The sequence below is a fragment of the Notamacropus eugenii genome, chromosome 4, assembly GCF_028372415.1.
Source record: "Notamacropus eugenii isolate mMacEug1 chromosome 4, mMacEug1.pri_v2, whole genome shotgun sequence".
NCBI classification, from domain to species: domain Eukaryota; kingdom Metazoa; phylum Chordata; class Mammalia; order Diprotodontia; family Macropodidae; genus Notamacropus; species Notamacropus eugenii.
The window spans coordinates 66,549,834-66,567,291 of record NC_092875.1 but is presented as its reverse complement, the minus strand read 5'-3'; the positions used below and the strand labels follow the sequence as shown (position 1 = coordinate 66,567,291).

The following is a 17,458-nucleotide window of genomic DNA, read 5'->3' as shown; positions in this document are numbered from 1 at the left end:
AGAGCTCCCCGAGGCTACGGCTTCTTATCTCACTGCATTGTTGTGAGAAGAATGTACTCTGAACAATCTTAAGGCATTTCAGGATTGGGAGTATTTGGCCAATAAATTAGCCAAAATGCTAAAATCACATGGCTTGAGAGCTGGAAGGAAGCCTGGATGCCTTCTAGTACAATCCTCATCATCTTACAGATGGGAAATCTGAAGCCCAGAGTAAGTGACTCACCCAAGGTCACACGAATTCAGGGTGTCCCAAAAGTCTTACTGTGGATTTAAGCTTTAACAATTCAAAGTTGTACTAAGTCTTTTGGGACATCCTAAATTTAGCATGTGAGGTACGATTTTAATTCAGTCCTATTAACTCTACAACCAGTGCTCTTTTCCTTGTATCAAAATATCTCCTAATAATTATAATTAATAATAGCCTATATATGTGCCAGGTACCACTTTACAAATATCATCTCATTTGATTCTCATGACAACTCTGGAAAGCTGGCTATTATCATCCCAGAAAACTGAGGCAGACAGAGATGAAGGGACTTATCCAGGGAGTAAATGACTGAGGTCAGTTCTGAATTCAGGTCTTCCTGACTCCAAGCCCAGTTAGTCTGTACTAACTCTTTATTACCAACCTTCCATTGAGGGATTCTTAAGGGAAGCCTGGAAATCATTTCCCACATGTCTCCTACAAAAGAGACCAAAGTTTCATAGATATACAGTTATGAAATCATATAATGTTATAGCTGGAAGGGAATGTAAATCCTAGAACACAGAATGCTAAAAGAGGAAGAGACCTGTGTAACACAGAACTATTACCAGTCTTAGAACTTAAGAGTATAGCATGTCAGAGTTGGAAAGGACCTTAGATGGGAGGGACATCAGAACATAGAATGCAATTCAGAGCTGGAGGGACCTTAGAACTTGAAACAAAGAATATTCAAATGGGAAAGGAAGATACCTGAGAACAGAAACAAGAGTGTTAAAGATTTAGGGGATCTTATGATGCTGAGCAAAAATTAGAACAGAGGCATGTTCTATCAGACAGTATCACAGTGTCTTTTAGTATTGTTTAATATTAGTTTTTCTTTGTTCTAAGGGAAAGCTATTTGTTTTTGAGGGGTAATAGAGAGGGATGCTATCTGGAAACAACTGAGGTTAAGGGAGGGGGGATCAGTAATAATTTTCTTTTTAAAAACTTAGAGCACAGATTTTCAGAGTATCTTCTAGGTCCAGCCTTCCTCGAAGCTGATGCAACTTTTCACATGGAGACACTGAAGGCTTGCTTCCAGAGAGTCAGAAGGCAATGGAATGCTTTGGAGAGACTGGGGGGGTAGAGGGGAGTCATATATAACAATGGAGCATAAAAGAACCAGGTCAACTATGGGTGTGGGTCAGTTCTGGGCACTGCTAATGGCAGCAGAGAAGTAATTCATTCAACAAACTGTTGACTTCAAATCCTAGGAGTTGGATACCATCTCTGAAGGGCAGTTGGGAGCCTAGTCTGATTTGTCTCACACCCACTGGTCACCATCTCTTTGAGTCCAGTATTAAATGCCTTGTTAATAGAAGTATGGCCAAAATCTCCTCTCAAGGTTCTTATAGAGAGGCCCAGAGGAGCACAGATCAGAGGCTAGCTAAAAGTTCCCATGACATCAGTGCCTGTCTTTTCAGAATTCTGATTCTGAGTTACATAAGAATGGAGACTATTAGAGTATGTTAGAAGATCCTATGGAAGTTACAGATAAACAAGGAGAAATTAAAGATTGATAAAAGAAGAAATGATTTAAGAATGAAATCTGTTGGACAGTATGAGAGGCAATGGGGCCAAGGACACACATGTAAATAGGTTGGCTTCAGGCCTTGTCAGAGACAGGAAGAAAGGAGGAGAGAGTGGGTAATGAAAAAGAAGAAGGAGGAAGAGGGCATTCATGGCAAAAGGCACCAATTTTCTGAGAAAAGAAAGAAGCAAGGTACCTGGCTGAGGTACCTTGAAGGCTGAGAGAGGGAGGACAAGGTGTGGAGGACTTGAAATGAGGATTAGAATAGCTTCTTCCAGAGAAGTAAGATGAGGAATTCCAGATAACAAAAAGCCTGCCTTTTTGTAATGCGGAACCACTTTGAAGTCACATAATGTGCAGTGTACCCAGGAAGCATGGGACTAAGAGGGCAGGGGATTTAAGAGAAGAGAAGTAGGAAAGGTTAGAGAGAGGGGAGAGAAGAAAGTAAAGTCAGAAGAAAGCTAATGACCTGATTACATTAAATTATGGGATAAATAAACTAGGTGGGATGGGGGCACCAAGTAAGGTGGAATGACAGAAGTCTAATGGCAGAGGAGTATCTTTGATGGAGGAAGTTGAACTTTTGTGAAACTTATAGCCAAAAGAAATCCCTACCATGCACTTTTCCAACAATCCAGCCCCTGCTTGAACGTCTGTGAGATCCTGGGAACCCACTACCTCAAAGGCAGCCTAGTGTACTTTGGGGTGAAGGTGGTGGTGGTAATCAGGGCTAAGTGACTTGTTCAGGGTCACACAGCTAATAAATGTCTGAGGTCAAATTTAAACTCACTTCCTCCTGACTCCAGGACCAGGGCTCTGTGCCACCTAGCTGCCCCTGTCCAATGTACTTTTAAATAGATTTGTTTGTTAGCAAGCCTTAGTTGTCCTCTTTGTAATTTCTACTAGCTTCACTCTGCCTAAGTTTCTTCATCTGTAAAATGAGCTGGAAAAGGAAATGTCAAACCACTCCAGTATCTTTGCCAAGAAAACCTCAAATGAGGACACAAAGAGTCGGACAGGACTGAAAAGGACTGAACAACAAAAAGACAGTCTCCAGGCTAATCAAAGTCCTATTTAAAACTTTGCACTCAGAATAAAATACAGTGCTCTAGATGAGATGTGATAAGGGCATAATACTCTGCTACTGTGGTATTTGTTCAGTCTTCATGACCCCATTTGGGGTTTTCTTGGCAAAGATACCAGAATGGTTTGCCCTTTCCTTCTCCCAGTTCATTTTACAAATGAGAAAACTGAGGCAAACAGCGTGAAGTGACTTGCCCAGGGTCACATAGCTACTCAGTGTCTGAGGACAGATTTGAACTCAGGCAAAGGAGTCTTCCTGAGTCCAGGCCTAGCGCTCTATCCACTACCACCTATATTCCTGATGCTAGAAGCTAGGTCTCTTAAAACAGCCCAAGATTGCAGTAACTTTTTTGGGATGACACGTCATACCACAGATTCATGTTGAGTTTAGTATATGTTCACATCCCAAAATTTTTTCAGAAGACAAACAAACCTGCCATCTCACTGTGTACATTGATTTTTAAAGTCAACTATCAGACTATTACATCTATCTCTATTTAATTTCATCCTATTTGATTCAGTCTGATACTGTAGCCTGTCATGGACTTTTTGGAGGCTAATTCCATCATCCAGCATTATTAAATCCCAGCTTTGTGACTTTGGCAGATTCAATGAGTATATGATCTCAGGCCTTTATCCAAAATTATTTGTACTTGGCTACAGACCAAATCCCCTACTTGTTGTCTATTTGGGCTCGCTTACTCATCCAACCAACACTCATACTGGCAGGTCAGAAGTTCCCCAAGAAAGTGGCCATTGCTATAACTAACTCTTTTAGGGTCTTGGGAATAACCCTAGATATCAGCCTCTCTCCTACCACTGTATACTGTAGCTCCTGAGCCCCTAAGTGTGATTCCCATTTAACAAATCAGTGGAGATGACTTTTAAAATTTAATTTCATTTTTATTTTAAACTTCCTTCATAGGTCCAAGTCGTTGCATGTTTTCCTAAATTAACCAGCTCATCATTTCATATACCACAGCTGTATTCCAACACAATCTATCAAAGTTTTTCTATGAAAGTTTTTCCCAATTTTCTGCATCCCCTCTATTCTTAGCTAATAGGTTTTACTGATACAAGAAAATTTTAATTTAAAATAATTGAAATTATTCTTTTTACTCTTCAACAATTCTCTCCCTTATAATATAGTTTAAGGTCTGATACTGCTGAATCTACTTCCTTTACATATTTTTTTCTTTGTTCTCTGAAGTTCCTGACCTTGTGTTCTTTCAAATGAACTTTGTTATTTTTTCTAACTCAACAAAATAACTTTTTTAGTAATTCAATTGGGATGACATTAATAAATAGATTAGCTAGGTTAAATTGTCATTTTAAAAATTGTATTGGCTTTACCTACCCATGCACAATAAATATTACTTCAATTATTTAAATCTGAGTTTATTTGTATAGAATGTGAATGGGACAAATTTACCCATAAAAGGGAAATGGACAGCAGATTAAAAATCTTAATTCAACAATACATTGCTTCCAGGAAACATCATAAAAATGAGAGATATACACAAAGATAAAATAAAGGGCAGGTATAGAACTGATTATGCAAAAAAAAAAAACAAACCAAGCACAGTAGTTATGATCTCAAAGTTAAAGTTAAAATAGATTTAATCAAAAGTGAAAAATAGAGAAACTACACTATATGTGTAAGCAATATTACTCAAAATAGTTTTGGGACATTTAAAATACTGACACGATATAAAATACCTGAGCTTATTTCTACCAGAACAGACACAGGAGTGATAAGAACAGAAACATAAAATACCTTTTATCAATCAACCTTTAATCAGAAATATTTACTCAATAGAAGTCAGAACAAGAATAATAATATAAAATTCTGCTTATGTGCCTGGATTTCAATCTCCCACTGATACACATGGTGTCCACGAGTGACATGACATGGAGGCACATGCCTGGGACAAATCACTCAGCATCCTGGGCCTTCATGTTCACTGTTCTCCTCAGGAATTATTTGAGCAACAATTTCTATGTTGACAGCTCAGCTCAGACCACTCTTCTTTTGGGCTTCTAAGGTAGTGCTAAACTCTTTCAGCAAAATCAGAAAACCTGTGCCTAGGTCTTGTAGAGTTTTTTGGGTCTGATGCCTTGGCTGGGCTGGTTTTATAGGAAAGGAGAGACTTCTACTACTCCAGGCTAGAGAGCTGACCAGCAGACTCAGGGGTCTCTTTCCAGACCCAAATGGAGATCAGCCTTGACATCAGCTCTGCTCTGAACTCATTTTTTCTGAGTTCTGCCTTTTTGAGCTCTTCCTGATTCAGCTGGATCTCTTTGTTAGGATAACTGTCTTTTCTGTCTCAGTGATACACCCAAACCTGCATTTCTGCCAGCTAAGCCCCAGCTAGGTAATATACATTTGTCCCAAAGTCACTAAATACGCTAGGAGTCAGAGTTTCCCAGTTATTAGCTTCAAAGTCCATATGAGAGTCATATCAATCAACAACAAGCAGCATCTGTTATATGCTAGGCACTGCAAATTTAAAAACAAAGAATAAAACAATCCTTGCTTAAAATAAGTTTACATTCTAATGAGGGAAACAAACACATACATGTATATACACACTTACACATATATACATCTGTATATATACATATATATATATATATATACACACTTACACATATATACATCTGTATATATACATATATATATATATATATATATATATATATATATATATATATATATATAAGCATAAAGTTAATAAACAGACCAATATACCAAATAGTTAAACCCAAGATAGATACAAATTAGATTCTGGGACACAGGAAATTTTTGGCCATCTGTAACTGTGATTTTTCTCTTTGGGCTTTTTTTTTCTTCAGTATTTCTGTCCTTGTTTCTGCAAAACTGTTCACATACGAAAAGGATACCAAAGCCCCCCACCCCCTTACACAATATTAAAAGGGTTAGACAGCATAGAGTCAAACACAGAAGCCTGGAGCACTCTACTAGAGACCTCTTGCCAGGCTGACATTGAACTATCAAACACCAAATCAATCAATCAATAAGCATTTACTAAACTCCAACTATGTACCAGCACTGTGCTAAGTGCTGGGAGTACAAAAAGAGGCAAAAGACAGTTCCTGCCCTCAAGGAGCTTATATAATCTAATGCAGGAACTTAACTCTCTAAAATCAATTTAATTTTTGTCTTCTAGTCCACCTCTCTCTCTCTCTCTCTCTCTCTCTCTCTCTCTCTCTCTCTCTCTCTCTCTCTCTCTCTCTCTCTCTCTCTCTCTCCATCCCAGGGAAGGGCAGCAAGGTGATCCAGTAGATAGACTCCTTATTCTGCTCATCCTCAGGGTTCATCATTCCATCTCTACTCCTAGACCCTTTAAGTCTTTTCCATGTCTATACCCCTCCCACCCCATCCCCAGCCTTCCTTCATTCCAAGCCCAGAAAAGGGTGGTGTGGCCAAAGATTCCATCATTCTCTCCAATCTCATTAGGGAGCTTGCACCTTCTTTGTCCATCTTTGTCTCTATATCTCCTCATCTTTAGTCTCTCCCTATAATACTGGTTCTATGAATAGACTTGAGTCCCTCCATCCTTTTTTATTTTAATTCCCTTGAACCTACTAGTTGGTGGTGTGGGGTAGTGTAGTGTAGTGTAGTTAGAGCACTGGGACTCAATTCAGGAAAATTTGAGTTCAGGTCTGGCAGACAAGGTTAAGTGACTTGACCAGGGTCACACAAGTTTCCAAGATGGGATTTGAACTCAGGAAGATGAATCCTGACTCCAGGCCCAGGGAAATGCTTAATCAATACTTGTTTTCTTACTTCCTCAAACCTGATCTTTTCTAAAACTCTCCTTTTCTCTCTCTTTTTTTTTTAGATCTCTCCACCCTTTAACTGTTAAATTCCTCGAAAGAATCATTGACACCATTTCCAACCTTTATTTCCTCATCCGCTTACAATTTGTCTTCTAACACATAATCTATTAAACTTCCCTCTCAAAGTTCACCGGTAACTTATTAAATGTTGATCCAAAGTACATCCTCTTTGACCTCTCTGCTGTGCTGAACCATGCTGATCATGGCCTCTTCCTCGATATTCGCTCCCCTGGCTCTCTCCTCATTCTCCTCCTTCTGGTCTGATGACTCCTTCTCCATCTCTTTGCTGGACAGAGCATCATCCATCTCCCCTCCACTAACTGTGCTGCCCAAGGTTGTGTCCAAGACCCTCTTCTCTTCCCTCTCTCTCTGTTCTTATCTGCTCTTATCTTTATTCAGACAACTCCCAAATTTACATATCCGGCTTTCACATCTCTAGAGCTCAAGTCATTGCCAAATGTCCAGTGAACATCTCAGGAAAATCAGAATTTGAATACTACTTCAGACTCTGTCTCAGTTTGCTCATCTACAAAATGGGGCTAACTACTACTACTACTACTACTACTACTACTACTACTTCATAGGGTTGTTGTGAGGTTGAAATGAGATAATACATGGAAAGTGTTTTGTAAATCTTAAAGCACTTTAAATATTAGCCATTATTATTATGACTACATCCACACCTCAAAATTAACTTGTTTAAACCTGAAATCATCTTCCCATGCTACAGTGTCCTCCAGAGGTATCGATCATGAGGCCCTGATGCAGTTGAACTCCAGTTCAAATGTATTCGGGAAATAGTTAACAAAATAAATAAAAATACGATAAAATACAATATTCCATTTTGTGGTTGGTATGTTGTTCCAGTCATGTCGGACCCCATTTGGGGTTTTCTTGGTAGAGATACTACAATGGCTTTGCCATTTCCTTCTCTACCTTATTTTGCAGATGAGGAAACTGAGGCAAGCAGGGTTAAGTGATTTGCCCAGGGTCACACAGTTAGTAAATTTCTGAGGCCAGATTTGAATTCAGGAAGATGAGTCTTCCTGACTGCAGGCCCAGCACTCTATCCACTGTGGCACCATACATAATGTTAATATGTGGTTTTCTAAGTCAACCTTCTATAGGGTTTACTGGCCCCAATTCTCTTTGTGTTTGATACCAGTGGTGAATGGAGGACTTCTGTTTGAATCTTGCCTCTGACATTTTCCAGCTTTGTGAGTATGAACTAATCACTTTTTTCTTTCACCTTCCATTTCCTCATCTCTCAAATGGGGATAATAACCCCGTCTACCCCACAGGACTGGTGGGAGGTGCAAATGGGAAAAGGTACATGGAAAGTGCTTTGGAAATTGCAAAAAGCTTTAAATCTGTTATTATTATCATGATATCTGTAGTGAGTGCCCTCTGTAAATCCTATAGAACCACACAAACATCAGTTATCATCCCAATACTTTGCAAACATTGAAGTGCTTCATGTCAGCTATTATATTATTATTTCTCCAAGCCTGCTCAACTCCCCTTTGGGGGCATAGGATGTTCCCAAGCTCCATCCTCCAGACTGGCAGCTTCCGCATCCTCTTGGGCGTTCTTCTTTGTTCCTGACCCCACCCAACATCCAGACAGTTGCTTTGCTGCTCATCCCTCCTGGCCTCTCTCTGCCTCTCAGTTTGCCTGGTCTTCTTCAAAACTCAGTTCCAATCCTACCTTTGCCAAGAGGCCTCTTTCCCTGTCCCTCCAGCCGCTAGTGCCTTCTCTCTGAGATCACCTTCCATCCACATTGTCCAGTATATATCCTGCACATTCATGGTAGTTTTCTTATTGTCACCTCAAGTCAAATCAGAACCGTTGAGGGTGGTGGATTGCAGTTAATTGAGGTGGATTGTGATTAATTCCATTTTTTTTCCCTCCTTAATGCTTAACACAGATTATGCATTTAATACTTGTTTAGGGGCAGCCAGATGGTGCAGTAGATAGGATGTGGCCTCAGACACTTGCTAACTATGTGACCCTGGGTAAGTCACTTAACCCTGATTGCCATAAATAAGCAAATAAATGCTTGCTTATTGGACTGACTACGTCTCTCAAATCTGCTCCTTTCTATCTAATCAAATGGCCAACACCATTCTAACGCAAGTCCTAACCAAGTCTCTTATTTTATTTCCTTGCTTCTAGTCTAGCTTGCCTCTATCCCACACTTTACACAGCTGCCAAAATAATCCTCTAGTCACTCCCCTTTCTCAAAATCCTGCCATGACTCCCTATTGCCTCTAGAAGAAAATATTAAACTCCTCATAATCTGGCTCCAGCTAACTTTTCCAGTCTTATGGCCCATCATTCCCCTTCATGAATTCAATGCAATAGCTAAAGTGTTGTTCTGTCAGTCACTTCCAATTCTTAGTGACACTGTGCACCATACTGTCCATGGGGTTTTCTTGGCAAAGATACTGGAACGGTTTGCCATTTCCTTCTCCAGTTATAGCTAAACTAGATTATGGCAGAATCTAGTATCTCTCCCTGGCTATCTTCTGTGTATGAAGTGCAGCGGAGAGAGCACTGAAATGGAATCAGGAAATTCTGAGGTCAAATTTGGCCTCAGATACTGACCAGCTGTGGAACTTTGGCAAGTCATTTAACCTGTTTGCCTCAGTTTCCACATCTGTAAAAATGGAGATAATAATAGCAATTACTTCCCAGAGGTGCAAGATAATAAAATAAATAAGGATAAAATAAGTTCATATTTGTGAAGCTCTGTAAACTTTAAAGTACTATAAATGCTACCTATAATTATTATTATTATGTCTTTCTAAATTCTTCTCTTCCTTCAATGGTGACCTTAGGTGCTACCATTTTTAAGTAACCTTTCCTTAATCCTCTCCTCATTCAATCCTTCCCACTCAGATTTTCTGAGAGTACTTTGGATGGATCTCTTTTGGTTTTGTTTTGCCTCTCTTGGGTCCATGTTACATCCTTACCTTTGCCCCCCACCCAGTAGAATATTCTCCTTGAGGCAGGGTCTCCTGTCATTTTTATAGTATTTATCTCACCAACATCCACTTCAGGGTTTTGCACTGGTCGGTACCTCCCCCAAATCTTTGTTGAATGAATGAATGAATGAGGAAGTTGCTGTGAGGCAGATTTCAGCTAGATGTAAGAAAAAGTTTCCTGACCATTAGGGCCATTCCAAAGTTGAATGGGTTAGCAGAGGCTGAAAGGTTGCTTGTTGGCCATGGTGCAGAGGGGAATCTTGTTCAAGTATGGTTGAACATAATGCTATAAAGGTCTGTTCCAGCTCTGAGAACCTGTGATTCTGTGGAAAAGAGAGAGGAGATAGCAGGAGGAGAGTAGAACCTGGGCAAATCTTAATGTGCATAATCTCTGATGCATCCATCACCCACAAGCAGGGAACCTTGGTGTTGAAAGCAGCCCTCTAGTCCAAGTCATGTCCCCTATGGCAGGGGTGGCTTGAAGACCTTTCAGGTACAGGACATCACTCTTGAGAGGCCATGCACTTCCCTAGGAGAAGGCTGTCATATAGTCTCTTGTAGTTTGTGGGTGTCCACCAGACTTGGAGCTCCCTGGCCAGGAGGCCAGTATCTCACTGTCCTGGGTTGTGATCCCACGCCATCTGCCACGCGTGGGGGCACGTTTCAGGAAAGGCATGGCCAACCTGGAAAGACCCGAAGGAGGGCTGGCAGGGTAGCGACGGTGGCTGGAGAATTCCTACGGACGGATCCGAGCGGTGTTCAGCCTGGAGGGTGCCAGTATCCGAGGAGCTCCTGGGCAGAGGAGGGGGGCTGCCTTGAAGTCCATTTCCAAAGTTCCTCAGAAGAAGGCTGCCCCAAAGGGACAAGGGCCGCTGTGTCCTGGGGTGGCCGGCCCCTTCCTGCCCCGAAGCCTGCAGGCAAAGTTTGGATGACCATTTGACCGGTACGTGGTAGACGAAAGAAAGGAAAAACTGGCCACATCTCTGAGGTTCTTTTCCAGCACAGAGATTCTGAGGGTCTGGGTCCGATCCCGACTTCAAGTGTGGGCAGGCCCCGCACACACCAGGAGCCCCATGATTGCGGATGACACTGCCAGGATAGCGCCGGGGAGTCACAAAGCCTCGGGCTTCACAACCACCGGGTGTGACACGCGGAGCAGAGCCGAGCCCGGGGGCTTGCGGGCCGGGCAGACCCCGCCCCGTCCCCGCCCCACGCGCCCAAAGGTCTGCAGACGTCTTAACAGCTCTGCCGGCAATCCCCCCACGAGGCAAGCGGTGGCAAGGGTCAGCCTCGGGCTGCAGGGTCAGGCCCTCTACTTTAGGCTGAGTCTCAGTTTCCTCATCTGTACAATGGGGATCACAAAGAAACGGAAGCGGAGGGCCGCCCGGCTCCGCCCCCACCGCCTAGGCGTGGGGCCGAGCTGGAGTCGCGAGCTCCGGGAGGGCGGGGCCGGGAGGGCGGTGTCGAGGGCGCGCCGGGGCGGATGGGCGGGAATCCCCTTTCGCGGGGGGACGAGCCCTGCAGCTCCCCCTGGTATCCCGCCGCCCAAGAGGGGGCGCACGAGCCCAGCAGGCCGTAGACGTTCAACGACCCGCTGGCCCCGATTGGGACTGAGGGAGGGGAGGAGGGAGAGGGAGAGCGACAGGAGTCACGTGCTGGGCGGCCGTTGGACGCCCAACGTCCGCCCCTCGGGTTCCCCCCGCCCCCTCCGCGGGGGTGGGGAGATCAGAGGGCGGGCCCCACCCACGCGTTGGCTCCGCCTCCCTCCTTCTCCCGCCCTCCGCGCCTCGTGCGCTCTGCGTGCCTCGTCAGCACGCTCTCGGCGTCCTCTCCGAGGGAGGCGGGGACTGAAGGGAGCGAGCGGAGTCCCGACCTAAGCGGGGGGTTGGTGGGGGCAGTGTCGGGCACGCGCGCGGCGGCGGCGGTTCCTGGTTTAGCGTGTAGATTATATAGGAAGAGGAGGAGGCTCGGGAGGGAGGCTTTGAGGCGAGGCCCTGGTCGGGGTCGCGGCGCGCGCGCTCTCGCGGCGGGTCGGTTCGGTTCGGGCGGCGGGCGCGGCCAGGCCTTGGGCGCGCGGGTTCCGAGGTAGGCGCGAGGCCGCGGGCGGAGCCGGGCCCTCGAGTGCGAGACCAGGCCGGAGCCGGCGAGGCGAGGCGAGGCGGAGCGGCGGCGGCAGCAGGCCAGGCCCCGGGCGGCGGCGGCGCCATGAGCGTGGAGGCGTACGGGCCCAGCTCGCAGACCCTCACCTTCCTGGACACTGAGGAGGCCGAGCTGCTGGGCGCCGACACCCAGGGCTCCGAGTTCGAGTTCACCGACTTCACCCTCCCCAGCCAGACCCAGACGCCCCCCGGAGGGCCTGGCGGCGGCGGCGGAGGCGGTGGCGCGGGAGGGCCGGGAGCCGCGGGCGTCGGGGGAGCCGCGGGCCAGCTCGACGCGCAGGTGAGGAGGGCTGGGGCCCTGCCCCTCCGGCGGAGCTCGGGGGGCTGCCCCCTCCCCGCCTCGGGGGCCGGGTGGCGAGGAGGAAGTGACTCGCCCCGGGGGTAGGTAGGAAGTGGAGCCCGAGCCTGCCGCCACCCCCTGCGGGGGAGATCTGGCCCTTTGGGGAGTTCGGATCCTCCCCCTCCTACACTTTCGCTGTGGGGGAGGGGCTGCCCTTAGAGAAGGGGCGTCATTTGGGGTGGGGGGGCACCAATCCCAGGACTCCGCAGCCTTTTCGGGGGAAGTGCAGCTGACAGATTTCCTTCCTCTCGGAGGCCAGGGGGGCTCCCTTGGTTTCTGAAAAATCCGACTGGGTCGGGGTGCAAGGGGCTTCCTGCCCCCCAGCTCCCCACCTGTTCTTGCTCCACTTTGAAAATGTGAACCTGGCAAAGATGGTTTGCTTTGAGCCAGGTATCTGTTACTCTCTCTTTCCAGGAAACTGAATTTTACCAGGCCCGGGATGTGCAGGGGACACAGCTTGGTGTTCAGATCGGAATTTTTTTTTCCCCCTCACATCGTAGAAGTACTGTTGTCTTTTTAAATGTGTGTGGGACTTCCTACTTTTAATTACAAGTGATTTCTTATACAGGGTCTTAGCAAGGTTCAAATACACATGTTAGTGGCAGGTCGTTTTTCTCTTCCTATTGGCTTTACCTTGTTGAAAACTTTAACCCTTTATGAAAGCAACAGGTATCGTAACTTTCACTTTTATGAAATACTTTAGAACAGATACGCTTCCTGCTACCTGGATATGGATCTCTTTCTTCCTGAGTACAGCCATCTGTTCTTATCTGATTGGCCCAGTCCTGTCTTTGTTTGGTCGTTACCTGACTCCTAATAGCTGTGTGACCCTAAGCGAATTAATCTCTTTGAGCCTCAGTTTACTTATCTGTAAAATGAAACTAATATTTGACCTACATACGTAGCATGTTAGTGAAGAAATCTCTTTGTGAGCCTTAAAGGGCTACAAAAATAAATATTTCCAACATTTTGAGTAAGAGCTGGAAGCTTTTCTCTTTTTCTTTTTTTTTCTTTTAAACCAAAGTTGAGTTCTCTTGAGGTTGACAAGGGGCCTGAGCTTCCCAGAGATGAAGTGATGTGCTCATTGTACTTTAGGGATTGAGCATAGTGGAACCTTTTGGATCCAGATCTTTCTCAATTCAAGGCTCTTTTTGTTACATCATACTGCTTTACAACATTATTTCTTTAAAGGTGGCAAGTTGGTGGGTGGAGCATCTGGTTTGAACAGGTGTGCAAACATGTTCTGCCTTTTTGCAGGTACTGAAGGAGGATTTGCCTAAAGAACTTGGGAACCAGAGAGAAGGATAGTAGAAATTTCTAACACTAGTATCAGTGCTCTGTAAAACATCATGTCTGTATATCAAATAAACCAAAACAATCACATATATGTAGGTACTTTCACATGTAATATGTAGCAAATATGTCAGATTGTACTCAGTGAAAATCTAATTTATAATTAGCCGTGATGCTCTTTGTAGAGAGGAGAGGAGAGGAAGGAGCTGGGTGGCATTTTGTCTACTTATATAGTGCTTTACAATTCACATGGTTTTTGTTAAGAAACACAGTAGTTTAGATTATAAATGGCAGCTGATAGTTTGTAGAAACTACCTTGATGGAAGTGTATTCTTGGGTAACATGAGTAGTTTACCTGTGCTTCACAGCCAATATGTCTAAAGTAACTTTGGGTGGTGGCAGTGTTGTCCAGTTTATAGGTTTTGTTGCTGATAGCTTGATAGCTCAGAAAGCTCCTGTTTGGTTTGTCATCAGCTGGTAGTAGTTGTTTGTCCTTTGAAATAATGGTTATTTTCATAAAGACTAACATTTCATTTTAGGTGAGCAGAACTTGTCATTAAGGTGACTACCGAAGTAAAACTTGATGTTATTGTTAGCAGAAATTTCTTCTGCATTTATACAATGCAAAGGTACCTCTCCTTCAATTTTCTATCCCTATTTAAGGAGAAAAGGTGAAGATTTAGTTTTTTTGTAGAGGAGATGAGGACCTTGATTGATAGGGATATGGAGAAGCAGGGTCAGTTTTGAAAAGATCTATCCCCAAGGTGCATTCAGGATCAGTATGTCTTTTGTAGTAATTGATGTCACCAGGTACTTCAAAACACTTGGGAGCTATTTATCTTACCTGAATTTCGGAGCTAGTGATGTAATCAACTGTAAGAAAGGAGATCCTAAACTAGAAACCATTGAGCTTTTTTTTGAGAAATGATTCAGGATTTTAAAAGGGGGGTGATTTTTATGATTTTGACACTTTTGAATAATAAAAAGAGGGTAAAATTCTTTATCATTTGAAGTGCTGGGTTTTGGTTTTTTTTACATTACCTTTGACTTTGCCTGTTAGAATCATCAAATATTAGAACTAGAAGATGATCTTTAGGTGATCCAATCCAACTCCCTGGTTTTGTAGATGGAGAAACACCCAGAGAGGGTGAGTGACTGACGAGAAAAATCTAACTTATTTCTCCTGACCTCCAGTCTAGTTTTTAATCATATGGTTTTATTATTATTTTTTTTAAAGACAAACTTAACTGATTAAAAGATGGAAAGTTATAGGCTGATTAGAACAGGAGAATGAGAACTGGAAACCTACTCCAGCTACTGCTACTGTATATATGTAAAACTGACCTCTCTTTTTAAAACAAGGCTAATATTTGTTATAACACTTTAGAACCTATAATGGAAAAGGACAGTCAGTATATGTTGAAAGTAAAATTGACATCTTTTTTTTTTTTTAAGTATCTTCCTGTTTCCCAAATGAAATAATTTCTAAGTTGTCATTTTCAGAATATTTTGTTTATTCTTGTTATTGATATACTTTCCTAGAAATATTGGAGTTATTGCCAAAATAGTCTTTGCTAAGTATCAAAAATTTATATGTAACATAAATATAGTGGAAAGTGTATGAGATTTGGAGTCAGAACCTGTACTAGAGTTTGTTTTAGCTCTACCTCAAGTCATGTTAACTTTGCCTTTCTGAAAACCTCAGTTTGCTCATCTATAAAATGAAAATAATTTCAGTACCTATTTAATGGGGTTGCTGTGAAGCACACTTCACACTAAGAAAAAGACACCCTCATACACAAAGTATCACAGTTTTCTTTTTCTAGGTTTCAGATGAGACAGAGATCTTCTGCAAACCTGATTAAGCAAGAACTAAAATGAGGGTGTGATAGGATATGAGGTTTTTCTGTCTTTTTTGTAGAGGTAATTTTTGTGTGTGTGGTTTTAGTTTTGTGAGAGATCTTGTCTGTTTCCTAGCCTGAGATTAGACAAAAGACTCTTGATTCCCAATTACCTCATCTTAGACCTGACTTTTAAAATGTGTGTTGGTGGCAGTTTGTGCATTAAGGAAAATTGGTACAGCAAATGCAGTGGTCTGTAAATTTTGTAGTTCTTTTGGCAATAAATTTTTCTTCTTTCGTATTTAGGAAAGATGATTTTAACAGTCTATAGTAGCTCCAAAAGTGAGTTTTTAACATTTTAAAATGACATGATTGATTTTCATTTTGGCTTTGCATTTACTTCACCATTCATTCTGCAGAACTGGTATTATTGATCAAATAACACCTCACATTTGTATAGTACTTAGACAATACTTTATATGCACATATCTTTTTTGATTCTCAGAACTATTCTGCCAGCTGGGAATTGTAAAGAAGAAGAAATTGAAACCAGCTTGGTATTGGCCCAAATATAGACCCCATTCCTCAAATAAAATTCATTTCCAAGTAGGAAAGCTATACTATTTGCTAGTGTGTAGGCATACACTAAAAAATAATGATGATAAATAATGTTTGTTTCTGACCACAAGTGCGATATTTGGAAAAATATGCCTCATATTTAGAGCAGTACTTTCAGTGATAAAGTCCAAGTCTTCTAACTCTGGGTCTTGTGATCTTTCTGTTACACTTTGCTGCCTCTTTCAAAAACTAGAGAAAAATGTTAGCCTTGCAGTAACTTCATCCTTCCTAACCCAGTGTGTATAGCATTTTTCCTCCCTGATGTTTATTGAACTAGCAGGATTTGTTTCAGAGTTTAGTTACCCAACTGGAAAAGGGGGGAAATCAAAAGTTTGAAGGGGAAGAGTGATGCCCTCAACTAGCTTGGTCCCTTTTGGGGACGAGAGTAGAATCATAGTTTTTTACAATGAAGTGGGCCTTAGGAGGTGGCCTACTCTAATCTCTTCATTTTAGAGAGGGAACCTGGAACTTGTTGAGATTATGACTTGCCCAAGGTCACAAAGATAGTAAAATTGGAATTCAAACCCCAGGTCTTGTTGAAAGGCTCCACATCTGTCACTCTACTATAGCTGTTTCCTGGCCATTCTAATGTCATTATTTTTCTGGATTGTACTATTAGAAGTATCAAAAGATGATAGATTTAAATCTGGAAGGGATTTCAGAGGACATCTAATCTTCAGTTTACAGATATGTGGAAATAGGCCCAGAGAGGTAGTGACTTGCCACAGAATCTGAGCTGTGGTTCTAAATCCCACTTACCTTCCATTATGTCACAGTGCATGTTCTTTGTATCCCCCAGCACAAATTACAAAGCTTAAGTGGTAGTCACTTAATCTTTGTTGAACCTATCTGTTGAGTCTGGGCCTCAGTTTCTTTGTATGGAAAATGAGGGTGTTGAACTAGATGCTGCAATGTCCCTTCTGCCTCTGATTTATAGCTTTTTTCTTTTTTAGCTAGTACTCTATCTATCCTTATTTTTCTGATTATTGCTTCTCTTCTAGTTAATCTCACTGTTTCCCCCCTATTTGGTTATTGCCAGGTGGGAACACTGGAAAGCAGTTTGGTAGAAATTAGATTTAGATCTACATCTTGTAGATCACAATAAACTCAAAATAAATAGGAAGCATGAATATTAAAAGTTAAATGGTTTAAAAAAATATGTGAGAGAACCAGATCTTTCACTTCTGTAGTTAGAAGTTCTTCAATTAGCTAGAGATAAAGGCCATCACAGAATATAAAGTAGATAATTCTGAACAAAATCAACATAACTAAGATAAGAGGAGAAGCTGTTGACGTACTCCCTGGGCTCAGCGTCCCTAGCCATTGTCCACTCTGACCATTTTGTTTTTCTCCTTGCCATGTATCTTGTTTGACCCAGCCTCAAACGCTGCCACATTTTCCTCTTGGAATTAAAACCATCAAAATCAAATAAATACTGCCAGTGTAACTAGACAGGACATGTCAGTCAACTACGCAGCATCCCCAAACTAAAACACCC

At 42.7% G+C, this 17,458-nt stretch overlaps 1 protein-coding gene across 1 annotated transcript in view; it reads left to right on the top strand.

Annotated features, from left to right (window-relative positions):
* The first annotated feature begins 11,743 nt into the window (after positions 1 to 11,743).
* Positions 11,744 to 17,458, top strand: part of UPF1 (UPF1 RNA helicase and ATPase) — a 56,349-nt gene continuing 50,634 nt past the window's right edge. The window contains exon 1 of the mRNA XM_072601605.1: positions 11,744 to 12,148. Within this exon, the coding sequence (XP_072457706.1) occupies positions 11,915 to 12,148 (234 nt within the window). The 5' untranslated portion in view covers positions 11,744 to 11,914. The remainder of the gene's footprint in view (positions 12,149 to 17,458) is intronic.